The 18,363-nt window shown below is 42.6% G+C and overlaps 3 protein-coding genes across 3 annotated transcripts; 1 reads left to right on the forward strand and 2 right to left on the reverse strand.

The window, feature by feature from the left end:
* Positions 1-26: 26 nt before the first annotated feature.
* LOC119728801 lies at positions 27-4,524 on the reverse strand. Its single transcript, XM_038201199.1, has 3 exons — positions 4,054-4,524; positions 2,041-3,635; positions 27-1,829 (listed from the first exon to the last, which is right to left on the reverse strand). The coding sequence occupies exons 1-3, from the start codon at positions 4,262-4,264 to the stop codon at positions 663-665; spliced, it is 2,973 nt and encodes a 990-aa protein (XP_038057127.1). The 5' UTR covers positions 4,265-4,524; the 3' UTR covers positions 27-662.
* A 739-nt stretch (positions 4,525-5,263) lies between these two features.
* Positions 5,264-9,794, reverse strand: LOC119729267. The gene is made up of 3 exons (XM_038201870.1): positions 8,062-9,794; positions 6,158-7,840; positions 5,264-5,985 (listed from the first exon to the last, which is right to left on the reverse strand). Exons 1-3 carry the CDS (start codon positions 9,543-9,545, stop codon positions 5,556-5,558), a joined length of 3,597 nt encoding a protein of 1,198 aa, XP_038057798.1. The 5' UTR covers positions 9,546-9,794; the 3' UTR covers positions 5,264-5,555.
* A 2,094-nt stretch (positions 9,795-11,888) lies between these two features.
* Positions 11,889-18,245, forward strand: LOC119728715. The gene is made up of 3 exons (XM_038201053.1): positions 11,889-13,779; positions 14,045-15,709; positions 16,122-18,245. The coding sequence occupies exons 1-3, from the start codon at positions 12,278-12,280 to the stop codon at positions 16,573-16,575; spliced, it is 3,621 nt and encodes a 1,206-aa protein (XP_038056981.1). The 5' UTR covers positions 11,889-12,277; the 3' UTR covers positions 16,576-18,245.
* The last annotated feature ends 118 nt before the right edge of the window (positions 18,246-18,363 follow it).

An 18,363-nucleotide genomic window follows, 5' to 3' on the forward strand; every position in this document is an offset into this window, starting at 1 on the left:
AATAAAATACATCCAGTTATAATACGTGTTATGATTAAAAGCATTTATTTAAAAAAAATTTTTTTCTATCCTAATATATATTGATTCTTTTCATTACCGATACCGGACGTAAAGAATCCTTTAATAATTATTAGCCTTAAAAATAATTGTGTATAGTCTCCTCATTTTCCACATTATCATGTGATTTTCTGTTGTACCACTAGCACTGCACTGGTCCTTTTTTCGGTTACGTCAGAAAATGTATTAATAATCACATTGTTTTATGTTGATTGTGAACATTGTTTATTGTTAAGGACCCATTCTCGAGTCAGGCAGAACATGCATCAGTTCAACGGCTATTGCATGTTTTCAAAGAATACACCCAAGGATTAATTTCTGATTACTGATACCCCTCAAAATTTCTTTTGTAAGTTTGAATTTAAATTTTGATTGTAACATCCATTCCTTGAACGAAATTTTAACAGGTAAATTGTTTAAATACAATTAAGGACAGACCAATAGATATCTTTCTATTCATTTCTACACATTAGATAACATTTGAAGTCTTAACGTCGATGTTGGCCTCGCTTATTAAAATTGTTATTTTACTTCAAAATTGGAATGTATTCATTCCGCCAGAGCAAATCTGTTCTCGGTTACACTTTTTTTTAACAAACATCACATTACATGTTCCTGTGAATACTGCCACCAGTTTTGTATTGACGATTCTTTGAGGTTCTTTGAGGTTCTTCACTAGCTAGCGATGCCTCAGTCATGAACGTCTGGCGTTGGGAAGTACACTGAGTTTTGCAGGTCACTGGGTGAGATGTGAACCCTCCTGTCAATTTTCCACGGATATGAGAGGCATACGTCATTGATTTTGTGTAAGCATTTGCCTGGGTTGGATATGATTTGGCCAGTGGTTTTATGTAGCTTCGTGATTTTTTGGCCTCTCGACCGCGAGATGTTGTCAATGAGAGGCCTAGTTTGTCTTCTAATAAGGGGTTGGAAACACATCGATTTTCAGGAATTGCACCAGTCTGCTCTGGCCTCCAACGGGCTCCTAGTTCATATGATGGTACAAGATGAATATTAAGACGTCTGTTAACATGTCCCACCGGCTGCCTAGTTACTGATGGTGGCTCACGAAGGCTTGCTGTGAAATCAAACTGCACTGGTGGTCTGGTTTCCAACCTCTCAGTCATCACTGATCTGGATGACAGCATAGTCAGTTGGGATCGATGCTGGGATGTCTCAACCGGCAGCACCAGTCTAGGGGCATTGTCAGGGGCTGGACCATATTGACTGGATGTACTTGCTATAAATCTACACCTCCATTGTGACTTAGGAATAGGATGAAGTGTGGTTTTGGGTCCAGGTGATAATATACTTGAACCTTCTTCAGGTTTTGGCTCTGTGGATTGAGTATGTGTCTGAGCTTGTTGCAGTCCTGGTTCTCCCTTAGGTACGGGCGTCTCTTGCCAACCAGGTAGTTCATCCACTTCCGATGCAGGCTTCTGAGATCGAGGTACCTCCACTCTGTGGACCTTACTTGTTCCTGATCCCACATATATCTCTGTCTCGGCTACGGGAGCATTCCTACTCGCCGAGTCATCTGTGTTTGTCATGTTAATCGGAGGCACGACCCGATGGTTGTTGTTGATGCGAGAAGCCGGCAGGGGAATGGGACGGATGGCACTAATCATGAGCTCTTGTTCAGCCTCGTTGGGTGATAAAGGAATGCTGGCCTGACGGATTGAAGGTTGCTTCTTGATGGGCTGGTCTACAAGCTGGATGAATGATGTCCGAGTAATCGGCCAGCTAGAACTAGCAGTATTGTCATCTTCTTTCTGTTCGTAGATGAAATAACATGAGATACACAATGAGACAAATCAAAGACTTTTTGTACCACAACAGTTTGAACATAATTTTGCGATATACATGCATATTTATATCAGTCAACGCAGATAAAAATGATATGCATAATTTGTAGAATGAAAATGGAATGGTCAAATAACCACAAGAATATTATTCTATGCCTATAAATAAAAGAATATTCACCTTTTCAGTCTTTAAGCGTGTTAAATTGTCTCTGTTTTCTTTGCGTAATTTCGAGCATGGTATCGCTGCTGGTGGGCGAGGCAGGGGCGGAGGAGGAGGGATACGAAATGGTCCCGTAATAAGAATACGAGTCTGGTCTGCTTGCTGCTGACTCGTGGTGACTCTGGTCTCATCTACAGTAGATTCAGATGAGGCAGAGACGGAGGAGTTGTTGAAATGTGCTGAGGCCCGCTTCGACCGAGTAATGCACGTGATTTGAGACTCCCTTGTCTTAGTCTTCGTGGGTGCTTTCACCCGTCTGCTCTGCTCAGGTGCTGCTGACGATGATGAATTAGAAAAGTTCCCATGGTATGTAGTTTGATTCTCCGTCTTGGCATCGGAAGGTCCCCGAGTTCTGAGACCGATGGAACCTGATGGCACAACGTTACTGTCACTCCCTCTCGGCATAGAACTACTTTTTGCAGTTGTCTTGGTTTGGAAGATTCTGTCCGTTTGACCGCTATGCACTAGAAGGTGATTTGTTTCTGAAGTATGCTCTGAAGCCACAAACCTGCTGAAGTTAGAATATGAATCGGCTCCAGTGTAAGTTTCCTTGAGTATAGGACCCACCGCTGCCCGACAGTTGCTGTCCTGTTGTTGCAGACATAAAGCCGATAGGTTGCTTATTTCATTGTACACAGCGGTTCCACTTTTAGCGATGACTGCTGCAGGAGAATGCAAGGACTGCCTTTCAATTTCCTGCGACTCTGGTGATATGCCGTTGATTTCTGAATCCGACTGACATTCAAGTTTGGATGATGTTTCAGCCTCAACCTCAAAAACGTTCCTTTTATCTACCAGATATGTTGCTGACGACGCATTGCGAGACTGATATCCAGAAAAAGTCCTGTTCGGAAGGCATGGATGAGACCTGGACTTCCTGACATTGATGTCTCTGGGATATTTGATGATTTCATCTTTATCATCAAAGTAGAGTGCCTCGTCAAGAATGGAAAAAGACGGCCAAGGAAAAGCACTGGACCTAGAGCTGCCGACATTGATGCTTTTTGCACGACAAGAAACTACCTTCCTCTCCATCCAAGTTGAGATGATGAAACCTTCCGGTCGTGGAATCATTCTGATGCTCGCATCTCCAGCATCGCTGCGCGAGTCTTGACCTCGTCCGGAGCTGATGTCCCTAGGGCGGGCTGAAAGCTTCCTCCCTCTAGCAGCCAGGATGGGATTCGCTGATGTCTGAAGCAAGACGGACCGCTTCTTGGGAGGGGTAGCCGCTGGGGTGTACATCATAAACTCTGGAGAGGTGACACCAAGCTGGTCTTCAACCAAAGGTAAATCATTTCCGTACGTGTTGATTGTTAGTTTGCCTGGACCAACTGACTGAGATATCATCATGATGGGTGTAGTTGGTGATCGACGATACAAACTACCGGTACGGGTTGATGGAGGTAGCACCCAGTTGCGGCAATAGGTTGATATGTCATCTTCAATGTTATCCCCGGCTCCTCCTTCGAAGTCACTGGCCAACTCAGCTGCGGTAGGACGTGGTTCCTTCTCCCATCCCTCCTCAAGCTCAATATCAAGAGTAAGCTCCGGCTCTGTAATAATTCATAACAGGGAAACAATAATGCAAATAAAGCTCTTATGAAATGGATTTTGTTTAATATTTATTAAACGTATTCAACTTTGTTAATTTTGGGTGAGAACGCAGGCCCATCACGTTTGAATGGACGTTTATCGTAATTACATTTTCACATGCAAAATTTAACTTCAATGCCGGGCGGTTTTCAGTTCCTTTGAATTTAGAAATATTGGAGTACGTCAAGGGGCAAATATAATTTAATTATTGTACTATTCCGAGCTTTGATAGTGATTTATCGTTGCTGCTGATTTCCCCCCTTTTGCTAATTACTGTGAGTGCTGACGTGTTGGCATTATAATGGTATGGTTACATACATTTAATAATCTTGCGTTAAAATAAAGTTTCCATTTTAATTTTAAAAAGGGAATTCTTACCGGAATCTTCATCATCACATTCACCCAAATCCATATTTCTTGTCCGCCACGCTGTAGCCTTGTCTTCATGTTCCATGATAGTAGACAAACTAGGAGCTTGGGACTTGGTGAGTTTTGGCGGGTTATCAGTCCAGCCTGAGGCTGATTGCAAACTCTCTATGAAATCTTGGTCATCGTGTAAATTCAGATTATCACCAGTAGAAGACATCATTCATATGCGAAAGCACGGTTAAAAAGTCCGGAAATTTAGGACAACAACTGTAGCAACAAGTTCATGATTGAAATGACAGTAGTTAGAAACTCATGAATCCTTTGTCGGGTATTCCAGCATACAGTTTCTACCATAGCAAACCCCCCTGGATTATCTATCACTGTAAGATGGATGACTGGACAGGAATTCAAGTCTATGTTGTGTTGCAGACGATTCAATGACATGATACTTTGGTTACGCGTGCAAAACGCGCGCGTCACGATGACGAACATACTGTGTACCACGTGCACTCCTTCGCACGTTATGCAGTCTATTGTGACGTTTCCACTGGAAGAATGAGCCATTAGAGGTACAAGATCGCGAACTATCACACACACAACATGTTCAACCGTAGTGTTCAACTAACGATTATTGTATGTTATTGGTTATAAACTCAAAGATCGATAGACAATTTAGGACTGGGAAATAATTTTTTCAAAATCTGCTCGAAATTGATACTTTAAAACGTTAATGTCTCTCAACAGACTTTGATAGCAACCGACAATGTGTCACTGGAAAATAAATGAAATGCATTCAAGTTATTCTTCATGACTCTTCAATACTGATGAATTTTACAGTATTTCTGATGTATTTGAATAATCCTACCGATTATAAGATGAAATATGTATGAAAAAGGTAACATTATATACTTTGTAGTGCAAAAAGAGAATCGCAGTAATATTATGAAAGAATACACAAACATGCCACCATTGAAAATGATATGCAAATTAAATACATGTAGGTGAACATAACATACAGATAAAGACGTGACTGTAATATCGAGGCTTACTTGCATGGGCGTCGCGGGGGGGGGGGGGGGGCGCTGCCCCCGGAGCAGCCCCAAAAGGGGGGGGGGGGGGGGGGGGGGGAGAAAGAGAGACCCGAAGCCATAATTGTTAATTTAATGGGGTGGGGGGAATAATGTCCCTGCCCACCCTCGAACAAATTATCAATCGGGAAAATGCTGGAAAATATAGGGGTTTGGGGGGAAAAAAATCCTGGCGACGCCCATATGCTTACTTAAATCACTAAAACATTATTATAATGTGCTTTGCAGCGTAGATGTTGATTATCAATCCTTTTACATTGTATTTTGTATTCTAAAAGCTAAAATAAACTTCTAAAACTCCTAAATAATTATTTTAAAAAAAAATGTTTTACAAAAAGCTAAGACGTAATATTATTGGTTATTGATAATTATTTACATCTATGATGCAAACTGTTAAAACTGCAAATATGTCATTTTTTTCTTTCAAAGAGATTTAATTTCTATCTTGCTTGGATTATCGTACACGTTATCTCCTGATTCAGGATAAGCATGATCTGGTGCTTTCTTTGTTTTCAATCGTTGCATTATGATCACTACAGCTGAGGCTAGACACAAGACCACTAGACAAATGCTAGTCCCAAAGAGTGCTTTGATCAGCATGTTAGCCTCATCAGGAGACAACTTCAACCCTAAACCTCCATCAATATAAGGCTCTGGTGTAGGGTGCTGGGTTGGCTTCATCGATGGTGCGTCTGGAGAGACGTCCAAAGAAGGAATCACCTCGTTCCAAAAGCGATATGTGTGCTCCACAAGGTTGGATTGAACCTCTGGACACGAGTCCAATGCCAGGTGGTTGGCGTTGAGGGCGCTATAGCGAGGCCACTCGACACCGGAAAGAGACTCTCCGGGGTAGCTATAAAATAAGAGGGGAAAACTGGTTTAAGTTCCCAATACGGTGGAAGATTTTAACACTAATTTGAGAAGATATAACAAGTTAAAATATATTCGGGAATATGAGGAATAGTTCCCTCATCATGTCACTTCTGCCATTTATGGTGTTAGGTTCCTAAATGATATACACTCACCCATCGTTGATGAAGTTTGAAAGCATTGTTGTCCACTCTAGACTCGTCTTCCTGTCGCTCATTCTGTAGGCAGGGTTTTCTGTCAGTGGGTATGACGCCATGGGCCAGTAGGGGAACCCAAAGAGATACTGCAGATCATCACCCAAGGCAGGGCCAGTCCAGGATGGTAGAGGATTGTAGTGATACTTTGGCTCTTGATCAAACGTGTACATGTACACATCGTTGTTGGTGTTAGAGTGGTATCTAGCTGCTTGGGTGCAAGGCACGGCTGCGAGTACGTCTAGCATAAATCGGTTGAGACGTTGCCGGTCCAGACACGGGCTTGGATTGTGTTCATGACCCTCTAGGTACTCGCTCATAGCGGCAAGCGAGATTAAGTCCTGTTTGTTCTGGAATAGCTTCCCAATAACGAATTCTATCAACCCTTGGACCTCAGTTTTATTCGGACACCTTTCCCAGTCATCTCCTAAAAGACTAGCGACTATGCCATCTGTTTGACTCTGAGTAATTCCGATGATGAAGTCGACATCATTGACCTTACCAGCTTTTATCAAATTGGTTGGAGTGTCTGTGAGAATGTCCCCATCAACCACGGGTGGAAATGCCATGGAGAAAGACAAGTCATCCCGAGGAGTGTTGGCAACCACCTTTTCTACTGGTATCTCCTGCAGACAGTCTAACATAGCTCTACCATCAGTTGGGCAACTGACCTTTTCAGCTACGGTAGCTGCCTGTGCAAGCGGATCCATCTGTGGATTATTCACCATGGGTGTGAATGCTGATCCGCTCATCAAAACAACTCGATCAAACAGACCCTTGGTTTTCTCAGAGACAGAGAGAAGATGAACAAAGGACGCCCCTATACCGTAGCCGGTGACGGTAACACGTCTTGGGTCACCTTGGAAACTTCCGATATACTTGTTGATCCACTGAAGAGCTGTGATAATGTCATGCAACCCAGCATTGCCAGGAGCATCCTTGTTCTCTGTACTCAGGAAACCAAGAGCTCCAAGTCTGTAGTTGACGACAACAACAACTGCTTCGAGCATGGAGGAAAGAGTGGTGGCATCGTATGCTGAGGCTGTGCCGTAAAGACCATACCCATGGTGTATGTAAACCATAACAGGCATATTCGGATCACTAGAGGGCGTGCTTGGAGCATAGACATTGACAGTTAAGCAGTCTTCATTTGTTTCATTCAGTCCAGTTCCCATCATCCAGGGATCATTGCCAAGGACCTGAGGGCAAGCTGGTGGTTTGACCGTAAGCTCCAGGGGATCATCAGGAAGTGCTGACATTTCTTGTGAAGGCTGGAATCGAAGGGCTCCCACAGGTGGCTTGGCGTACGGGATCCCGAGGAACTCGCCCACGTCATGTCCTCCCATCGCACCGTCTGCCTTCTTTAAGGAACCGATCACTGTACCAAAGATATGTCCATCTTCAGCTTTGATATCTACCTGCACTGCTCCATCCGTCTGCGGTACTATGCTCCTCTTTGGAGCATTCAGGGAACAGGTGTTGGGGTCAGTCACCTCAGTCAATTCTGGGATGTAGTCACGAAAGAAGGACATTCGATCCTGCACCAGGTGCTGGTCGGTGGAGATGGTGGCATCAAGAATAATGTACTCCTCGTTATTAGGGTCCCACTTTGGCCAGACTGGGAGGCCATTTGAGTTGGGATCTCTGTTGAGAAAAAGATAGTTACGAGCAATTGTAGGAAGTCGGTTTCTTGCCAAAAATAGTGCATGTGCAAAACATTTTCAAATTAAATGTACATCTTTAACTTAATGCCGAAAACCTGGCAAAATTGACCAAGGATTTACTGAGAATGGAAGTGCGCATGGGATACATTAGAATATAGGGTGTTTATCGTTGATCTTCTTAGTCGATAAATTGATATTTACCCAGTTTTAGCAAAATTAGTCCAATATGTCATCATCTGTAAGCTCAAGTTCTTTGCAGCATCTGGTTGGAAGGGTAGAATCGTCACTAAACCGAAGACGTAGGGTAGATCAGCAGCGTGTGGGGCTCCGTCGATGTACTCCTCGAAACCTGGTGGGATGAAGTCATCCCGGAAATGCGCCATAGGAAAGTAGTAGAAGTACGTCTTGGTTCCATACTGGGATGACTCGGATGCTTTGTAGTGGCTATGCAGATAATTCACGGTCGGCACGTAGAATAACGCGTCCCCGCCAAACACCATTAAGGATTTCTGATTGGCTTTTGTATCATCGAGGGCGCCCTTAGTGTAGAAAAACAGTGCTGCGTCTGACAGTGTTTCGATGTTGCCACAGCGACAGGAGGTACTGAAGAAATTAGTAACTTGAGCCCGTAAGGTGGCGCTGTTGATGCCATCTGGGTTGATAGCAAAATATGACCCATCGTCACTATTAACCCCAAGGAGAAGATCATATTGTCCAAAATGTGGGGAATTGAGAAGATTGTCAGCATAATCGGGAAGAAATTCACCGTCCAGACACGGCCCAAACAGACCCAGTTCGGCCTGGATATCAACAAAGCTCTGGGCTGGAACTTCACGTAGACAGTCCACAAACTCATAGCCTGCCTGGATATCATCACACCCGAGAAGTGAACCGGCTTTGGCAGCGTTAGCTCGGCATGCGTCACTACGTAAGACCACCGTGTCATCAGCCGCACCGCTCTGTGCAATAACCCGCTGAAACAAGTTACGATTATTAGCTGGCGAGATGGCCTGAAACGAGACGCTAATCCCACCAGCAGACTCACCAAAGATCGTGATCTGCTGAGGATCTCCACCGAAATTCCCGATGTTGTCTTTCACCCACTCTATGGCCAGTTTCTGGTCCCAGAGTCCGTAGTTACCAGGAGCTGCATCATCGCCAGTGGAGAGGAACCCCAGTAAACCGAGACGATAGTTGAGATTGACTACGACAACTCCACCTTGTATTGCCAGCATAAACCCAAGGTAGGTATCTCCCTTACCACTGGTGAAGCTCCCACCGTGAATCCAAACCATGACGGGTAACGGTCCGTGGATTCGTACTGCATCATCCGGAATGAAGATATTCAGATACAAGCAAGCCTCATCCATGATATCCGTTGGGTCTGAGGTTACCTGTGGACACATTGGCCCGTAGGCGACCGCATTAAGAACGCCCTGCCATGGTTTCTTGGGAACCGGTTTTGTAAATCTACGATCTTCAGTTGGTGGCTCAGCATAGGGGATTCCAAGGTAGGTGGTGATATTGCCATCGAGGAATGGTAGCACTGGTCTTGTTCCCATCACCAAGCCACATGTTGTGTTAGCAATTGGACCACTGGACTCAGTCTCGACAGCAGGAACAGCTTTGAGACTGAAAACGACAAGCAGAGCTAGAACAATCTGCGTTGGAAAAACTATCGGCATTTTGGCAGTCTATCCTTGGACTCCACTGAATGCGTGAAGAAGTGTTTGCATTCCTTAATATTAAAATTGCCCACCGAGCATATCTGCCTTTTTTAGTCTTTATAACGAATTAGTCAATGATTCATTAGAAATGGCAAAGGGCTGCAAAACAACTTGTTGGTTATCTCGTGATTTTGGCACGAAGTCTAGCAAATTAACCTTTGCGTCTGTAAACCTAACCTATTTTGAGCTTTCCCGAAGCCCTTGAGCTTATCGGCTGAAAACTAGTTTGATTAAAGTAATAAAAGAAACTCAACGGCTAGTATATCCTCGTGGTATTGATAAAGAAGCAGTATATTACTGACCTTTGTATATTTGCAAAGTTTATTAGGCCTATTAAAGGGAATATACAACATTTGCAAACATCGAAATACCTTACTAGGATGTTGGTAAATGATAGTGTAAAATAATGGCACCTGGTGTGAAGTCATTTTCAAGAAAAGTGGTATTTGTGTGTACATTTCCAACGGTGGTCGGCCGACCACCGCTGGAAAAAACTAATTAAGTTCAACTACTGCTCCAAATTTACCAATTTTTTTTGCAGTCCAATTTTGTTTGCTATTGGTTACATGTACATGAACGGGTTTCTGGCATCTATAAATTGATCCATTTCAACTTTAGTGGAGTCAGGAAACCAGACTACTTGAACGTTTTTGTTTTTCTTGTTTTTTTCCCCATCATTTTCGAACACAAAACTTCAAACATGTCAGTGTAACAATATTTGATCTATTATACTAACCCCTCAAATAGTTTATTTCTGAAAATTATAGCAAAACCCAATGATGTGCATTCCCTTTAAAGGACAATAACTGACATTACAATATACGCCTGCATAGGTTTTGGACTTCCTTATTAACACGTGGCGCGTTTAATGTCTTCTAACACGTATAAGAAATCGATACAGGGAAGCGTACAAAAAGCGATTTTAATTATTAAAGTATTAGTAATTAAGTTGTTTTATTGATTGTACTTTCTAACATTTACTTGTTTCCAAACTGTATTTCCAACTGCTCAAAATGAGCTTAATACACGGTATCTACAGAAAGATATGCATCTCACTTTAAAGTGCTATTCAGGACATCGGTTAAAGCAAGCTGGCTTCGGACTGCAATGATAGCGCCCTCTACGACAGGCTGATGTCGCTACGAGAATAATGCAGTTTCACAGTGTTTACAAAAAGCCAACAAGGTCAAATCATTTCACTGGACTCCATCTTCTCAAAGGCAAAGGTGCAAAGGCAAGAGTTCACTAAGCTAGTGTCCAGTGAAATTCTCAATAACAGAGTAACGGATAGAAATGAAAATCATTCATTTGACATGATTGCTGGATAGTCGGTCTGGGTCTCGGGTTGGTTATTTGATCACTTAGCATTTACAGTTTCTCTTTGTTTTCCCAAGGAGTCATAATTGGAAATATTTCTTCATTTTGTGCCTTATTATAAATACAGTTCGCATGGGATCCAATTGCAACCCGCTGGAGTTTGTCACAAGGTGCCACTACTGTATATGAATGGATGACAAAATGTATCTTTACTATGATTCGCACATGGCCCGGATAAAATGACAAAAAAAAAAAAAAAATTCCCCCCCCCAAGGTTGTTACATGTGTACCTATACATTGTAAACTTTCAGTGCCTTGCAGGCCTTGGAAGCCATTTTTTTTATTCAGGAAATACAACCACCGCGGGAAAGATTGTCATTGTCCAAAGCTTGAATACCGCAAGCCAATAAACTTGAGCCTTTATGAACCGGGGAAAAAGGTGAGTCAACGGTAAACATCCTGGTTCGGGTTGGTAAACTTCGCTTAGCCTCGCTTCGTTTTCTTTCATATTGAGGAAACATGCAATAACTTTGCTAGTATAAAACGGATTTACAAAAAAAAAAAATTAATCGACTGACAAAAATGAGACGATTTCAACTACAGATCTGTCTACAATTTTCTGTTTTGTTCTAGCACTTATATAATATAATACGCATTTGCATGCAGTGTCTTGTGTTTGACAAAATGAAGCATACCTTTATATAACGATCACAGATCTTTTTCTGCTCTCTTGTTAAAACACTTAAATAAAACACGCATTCATAATCACCTGCGGGCCGGGTCGAAGGAATATGAAATTGTAGATAAGTTCATGCCATGATACGCATAATTAGTTTATTGTTGCCTCGGTACAATTTTGAATCCAGCAAATTGCTCTTGATGTATCTAGTTGCTTTAGGGTAGATCCTACTTGTCACTGCAATCGTAAGAATGTTCAAACGTATATTTATACACGATTTCAAATGAAAAAAACATATATAAATATGTAGATGATTTCAAATGGATGAGCCCAAATCATGCAGTGACAGTCCCATACCTTAACCCTATTTATTCCCTTGCGTTCCTATATCTTATTATTCTAATTATGTGAAAGTCGCACCATGCAAAGCCTATTATTATTCTTACGTTGTGACCCACTACCGGTACGTACTTTCAATTTGAGCCCAATTCTTTGTGCACTTGACTCAATGTCGAAGAAATGTCGCGTTTTTTATGACGTCAGTGAAGTGGCCATGATAACATCCGCATAAAGGAAATGGATTGCCATCAAAGTCCTTGGCCCAGTAAGGCTATTGTTTTGTGTGATTTAGTCCTGAAGTTGCGATTGCCGCAGAAAATCCATGCTTTTCTTGAATTAACATCATTCCTCAACAATGATGCGATTTAGGAGTTTCGTGTTGACTTGGATCGGCTTGATGACTGTCCATCATGTAGTCGGGCAGACGGTCATAACCAACACCACCTTGGGTCCAGTTATGGGCGTGAAGTTGGGCATACCAGGTGTACCGACACCTGTCATCACTCGCTATGCTGGCATACCGTACGCTGAACCACCTATTGGGCAACGACGCTTCGCCAAACCCGCACCAAAAACACCGTGGGACGATGTTCTCAACGCGACAACGTTCGGCTCCAAATGTCCCCAAGCCAACGTTTCCTTTGATGTGTTTATCTCTTCACAGTTTGATCAATTTCTACCGAATACAGATGTTGATGAGGACTGTTTGTTTTTGAATGTGTATGTCCCTCACGATGTAGTTGAAGCATTTGGACCCTTGCCTGTCATGGTTTATATACATGGTGGAGGTTTAGTTTCCGGTGAAGGTGCCCTCTATGATGGAACTCTCATAGCGGTTCAAGGTCAAGTCATCATCGTCAACATCAACTATCGTCTCGGACTCTTTGGCTTCCTCAGCACCGGTGACGACTCAGCACCCGGGAACTACGGACTCTGGGACCAACGCCTTGCCATCCAATGGGTTAAAGACAACATCGCAAGCTTTGGTGGTGATCCAGACCAAATCACCATCTTTGGTGAGTCGGCAGGAGCATGGAGCGTGACCTACCAGATGGCATCACCACTAAATGACAAGAATCTTTTCCAGAAGGTGATTTCTCAGAGTGGAGTGGCTTTCCGTGGCCTGGTAATCCCAGGTAATTTAGCCAAGTATCAGGCTTGGAATCTTGCCTCATCATTGGGATGCAACCTTATCTATGGCATCAGCACCACACGTGATCTGATTAGCTGCCTCCGGGGATTAACCAGGGAGGAGCTGATGAGTCAATCGAGCATTATAACAACAGCAGCCACGGTTGATGGAGAGCTTCTTCCTACCGACATCATCTCCCTCTTATCCCATCCACGTGTTGGACAATACGACCTCCTTCTAGGAGTCAATAGCCAAGATGGGTCTGTTTTTCAGAGTGCAGATAGTTTCACCGCACAGGGCCTCCGTGATGCCATACAAAGCCAGATTGCAATCACATGCCAATGTGATAACCCGCAGGAAATCACCAATGCAATTGTTGCCTTCTATTTTGGTGCAGACAAGTTGGATGACGCCGATAACAATCTTCTTAAATACTTAGATGTGATCGGCGATATATACTTTGACATTCCTGGCGCCAATTTCCGTAATGAACATGCAATGATATCTGCTGGTAACACTAAGACATATTACTACTATTTCGACTACGAAGCTGGTAAGGAGTTTTTGCTTCGTCCTGATTTGGCTGACCGTGTTCCCGGGGCACCTCACGCTCTGGATGTCTTCTATGTATTCGGACTCGTTAACTTTCTCTTTCCAGGAAACTCAGAAGTGAAGTCATTATCCGACACCATCATAGAGTACTGGTCGCAGTTTGCAAAATATGGGTAAATAATTATATGGTATTGCATTGCTTTAAAAACACGGCGATCGACCGTAACTGTTCGTCGTCTTTCGTATTACTCGTTCCACGAGGTATCACACTGGAACGTCAGTACTCGAAATTAGTGTGTCGGTAAACATTGGCGTTTCATTCACAGCACAAGTGACATTATATTATAATTTCTGATGTTATGCATTGTTATGTTATGTCTTTCAAGAGTTATGTACATATACGGTCAATGGTTTAATTTTTATTTTATTTTTGTCTAGGAATCCAAATGGAGCCGGTTCACCTGAGTGGCCTGAATTTGAAGCAGAGAATGAAACGTACATCATTCTGGACGCTAACATTAGGACAGGACAGCGTCTTAAAGCTGACAAAGTAACCTTCTGGAATGACTACATCCCAACCATCACTGAACTCTTTGATATAAAGACCTGCTCCTATGAAGTCCCTGTAAGAAGTGGCACCGAACAAAAGCCAGACATTAAGACGGTACAGATTTCAAGCCCAGACGGAGAAGTGTTAGGATCTGTCGTTGGTGCTTTGCGACTCGCTGACGAGGCAATGGGTGGGCGAGAGATTGCTGAGTTCTTAGGAATTCCTTACGCAAAACCACCCCTCGGCGATTTGCGATTTAGACCACCTCAAGACACAGGACCGTGGGGCGACCAACCACTCGGAATCCCAGGGATGCTACCACCCGCCTGCCCGCAAGATGTCACAAAGGATCCTTGGATGGTTCGACTTGGGTTTAATCAAACCAATGAGGACTGTCTGACTCTTAACATCTATGCTCCATCTCAAGAACCTAACGACCCTGCTTTGCCAGTACTGGTTTTTATTCATCCTGGGTATGGAGTAATAGGTACTTCCTCAATCCAAGACGCAACTCTTCTTGCATCTCAGGTTGAAGCTGTAGTTGTGGTGATCAACTATCGTCTGGGAGCTCTTGGATTCCTGTCCACAGAAGACGAAGTAGCTTCGGGCAACTACGGACTGTACGACATCCTGGCTGCTCTTCAATGGGTCAATAAGTACATTGGGAGCTTTGGGGGTGACCCAGAACAAGTCACAGTCCAAGGCCACGATTCAGGCGCAGTTCTTACCCACTTTCTCATACTCTCTGAGAAGACAAATGGTCTATTTAACAGAGCTGTTCTCATGAGTGCATCTGCCATATCGCCACCTGTTGATAACCCAGTCATTCCAAGTGCATCCGAGAAAGCAGAAGCTTTAGCCATCAAACTGGAATGCCCTACTACAAGCAGTGAGATCATGATCAACTGTCTCCGTGAAAAGCCCGTGGCAGACATTGTGTCCAACACTGTTACTCCTCCGTTTGGCCTTGCTTTTCCGACCGTTGTTGACGGTGATTTAATCATTGACAAACCCCTCGAGTTGATGAAATCCGGAAGAATCAACGACGTTGCTGTTATGTTCGGGCTTGCACACGACGAAAATGCCGGACCTGCATTTTCGTTCACCGGCCTAACATGTCCAAGTGTTGAAGAAGTTCAGCAGTACATACAGGTTGTCAGCGGGCTTTCTTTTACTAATCCTAATAAAGCAGCTCTCGCTCTGATAACGGAATATATCGGGAAGGGTGGACTAGGTGACACTTGCGAGACACGGGGAAGCTTCAGACAATTTATGAACGATTATCTCTCATTCTGGAGCACATTGGAAGCTGCTAGACTGCACGCTGACGCCGGCCACTCTGTCTTCTTCTACTCGTTTGATCACAAACCACCTGCTCATTACATAGGCCCACTTCCACCCCAAGCAGGACCCGCCTTGGCAGATGATCTGCAGTTCCTGTTTGGAGATCCATACAGTCCTCTCGTGGATAAACTCCAGCTATCCTACACGCTACAAGATAAGCAGTTTACCTTGGAGCTGATGGCATTCTTGAAGAATTTCATCCACACTGGGTAAGATATACCCTATAGTTTGTAGTAATCGTTCCATACCAAGCACCTCTAAGACCTAGACAAGTCAGAGAACAACATTAATTGATGACACCTTTTTAAAGCCATAACAACTTGTTCAATTTTGTTCAAATATCATCCTCTATCATTAAGATCAAGAACCAAGACTGTTTTTTTTCACAGGTTCTTGGGACTGGGGAGAATTTAGAAAACTGGCCCATTAATGAATCACAGAAACACTAATGATGACACACACCTAAATAATATTTGGTTACAGAACGCGCCCCATCTACGCCTCTTGACTGCCATCACGTGTACACCCATGCAAATAATGCAGACAGGCATACATAAAAAAAGTTATCAATGATGAATAAAGCTATCATGCACCTTCTTGTTTGTGTTATGATTTCTATAGGACTCCGGGTACTTCGCTGTCTGGAGTGGAGTGGCCAGCATTCGATTCTATCAACCTGATGTACATGTCACTCACCGACTGTCCCCAAGCCTACTCAGGCAACGACAACAACTGGCAACATCTCCTTCAGTTCTGGGCAAGCTACCTACCGTCCATCACTGCACCTGTCACTCCACCTGCTGAGGTTACTCCCTGCCCACCGGACCCTGAACCTTGTCTCGTCGGTGAGGGTATTGGCTTGAAGCTTACCTCACAGGAGGCTAGTACCCTCATTGAAGCTCTGATAGGAGCAGTGATAGGCGCATTGGTGTTGGCTGTCTTCTTCTTAGGGGGTTGCTTGGCATACAGGGCTCGAGCACGTGGGATTGAGACTCGGAGCCAGGGAGAGATGGGAAAGAGCAGGCCGAATTATTTGGATATTGCTGAGAGAGAAGAGTTTAATTCAAAGCTTTGAGTGTTTGACATCGACACAATCGGGGTACGTTAAATGAGGATATCTTAATGATTTACACACAAAAAAGGAATAATATTGCCAATTCCTAGGATTTCGAGCATATCGTTTAGCCGCTAAAACGGATCTGGACTGTCATAAATCCGCTTTACAACTTCCTTTAAAACGGATTTAGGGCAGCAACCGTCCTTGTTGAATCTTATTACATATATTTTGAACCTATTTTGTTCCAAACTGGAACAAAAGTATTATAGTATAGTTTAGTATTATATGATATCAATGCTTGTTACCACATAACTGACCTTATTAAAATCTGGAGTATTTTATTCGCAGGTATGCAATTCTTATACCTTTACATCGAAACGCTCCACTTTCATTTACTCAGTATAGTTTTTTTATTCTCATTTTACATCATTATGATACTATTTTCCGGTATGCGAAATAATGATTATTGTAAGCATGTATAGACTAGGCGTATATACACTGTGTACAAAATGTAGGACTAGCTTTTCGCTACACAGTGCGTAATTCTAGAGAGATATGAGGTAGGAACTGAGCATTGAAATCTTGCATAAACTGTGTTTTTTATTAAATATTCCAATTGTGTATCATCTGCAGCAAGAGGGGCATGTTGTATTTAATCTGAACCGAATGTTACTTATTCCTAAATACGATAGTTTGTGACAATTCGGTCAGTGGACGTTGAGCTACCTGCAATGGCATATTCCAGGCAGCTGAGGGGTTACGATCTGGCATAATTAATGTCTTAACTTTGATATCGTAAGTATCTCAACAATCAGGCAACGGATCCTTTGAATGAAAAAACAGTGAACTTAACTGTCACATTAAATTAAATATGTAATCGCATTAATAAATATTTTTCACCCGCATAAACACATTAAATTTCAAACCTCGTTTGCATGTCATTTTAAATGAATTTAAATTGAATCAAATATATCTCGATTTCTATAGCTTTAAAAATGTTCGATTAAAGCGTACATTATATAACCACAGATTGTGCATTCAATTGATAGGAATTCGAGAATGTTTAGAGTAAGGATGGATAGTGTTTAGCTATTGAACATTGATGTTTAGGAATTGGACACATGCTGTTTAACATCTGAATCTGTTAAATGTTATTGATTGATTACAAATTGATACCAGGCCCCCAGGGAGAAAAGTTCTTTGATAAATGATGGGACTCACTACCCTGGTAAAATAAAACGATAAATAAATAAATAACAAATAAAAGCATGATATGTGTTCACTGTTTGCTAAACAAAGTTTTGAGAGAGAAGAATCGCCACTTATTCAAAGACGCAGGGTAGATCAGGGAAAGAATACAGCAGTTTCACTGTGTTTGTATAAAAAGCCAGCAAGGTCATATAAATTCAATGGGCCGTCGCTTAATCCCAAATAACTTTCTGGACAAGGTGCCGGTGACAACAATACTTCATTGAGCATGCGCAAAAGGTAGAGTTCCAGTGAAATTGCTAGTCACTAGTGAAATTCTAAATAAAAGGGTAACAGATTAATGTGTTTGACCAAAGGAATATCAAAAGATTGTAAATAAGTTCATACATTATACTCCGATATCAGTTTATTACTGCGTAGGAATCCAGCATTTGGCTTCTGATGTCTGTATCTTTAATGGTTTGCAGTAGATCCGACTTGGATAGAATAAAAAATTATATATACAAAAATTGTCATGATTTCAAATAGAATGGGCCCAAATCATTGCAGTGACTGAACCACACCCATACCCCTATCTATTTCCTTATATAAGTTATG

This window comes from Patiria miniata, unplaced genomic scaffold (genome assembly GCF_015706575.1).
Source record: "Patiria miniata isolate m_02_andy unplaced genomic scaffold, ASM1570657v1 HiC_scaffold_20, whole genome shotgun sequence".
Classification (NCBI taxonomy): Eukaryota; Metazoa; Echinodermata; class Asteroidea; order Valvatida; family Asterinidae; genus Patiria; species Patiria miniata.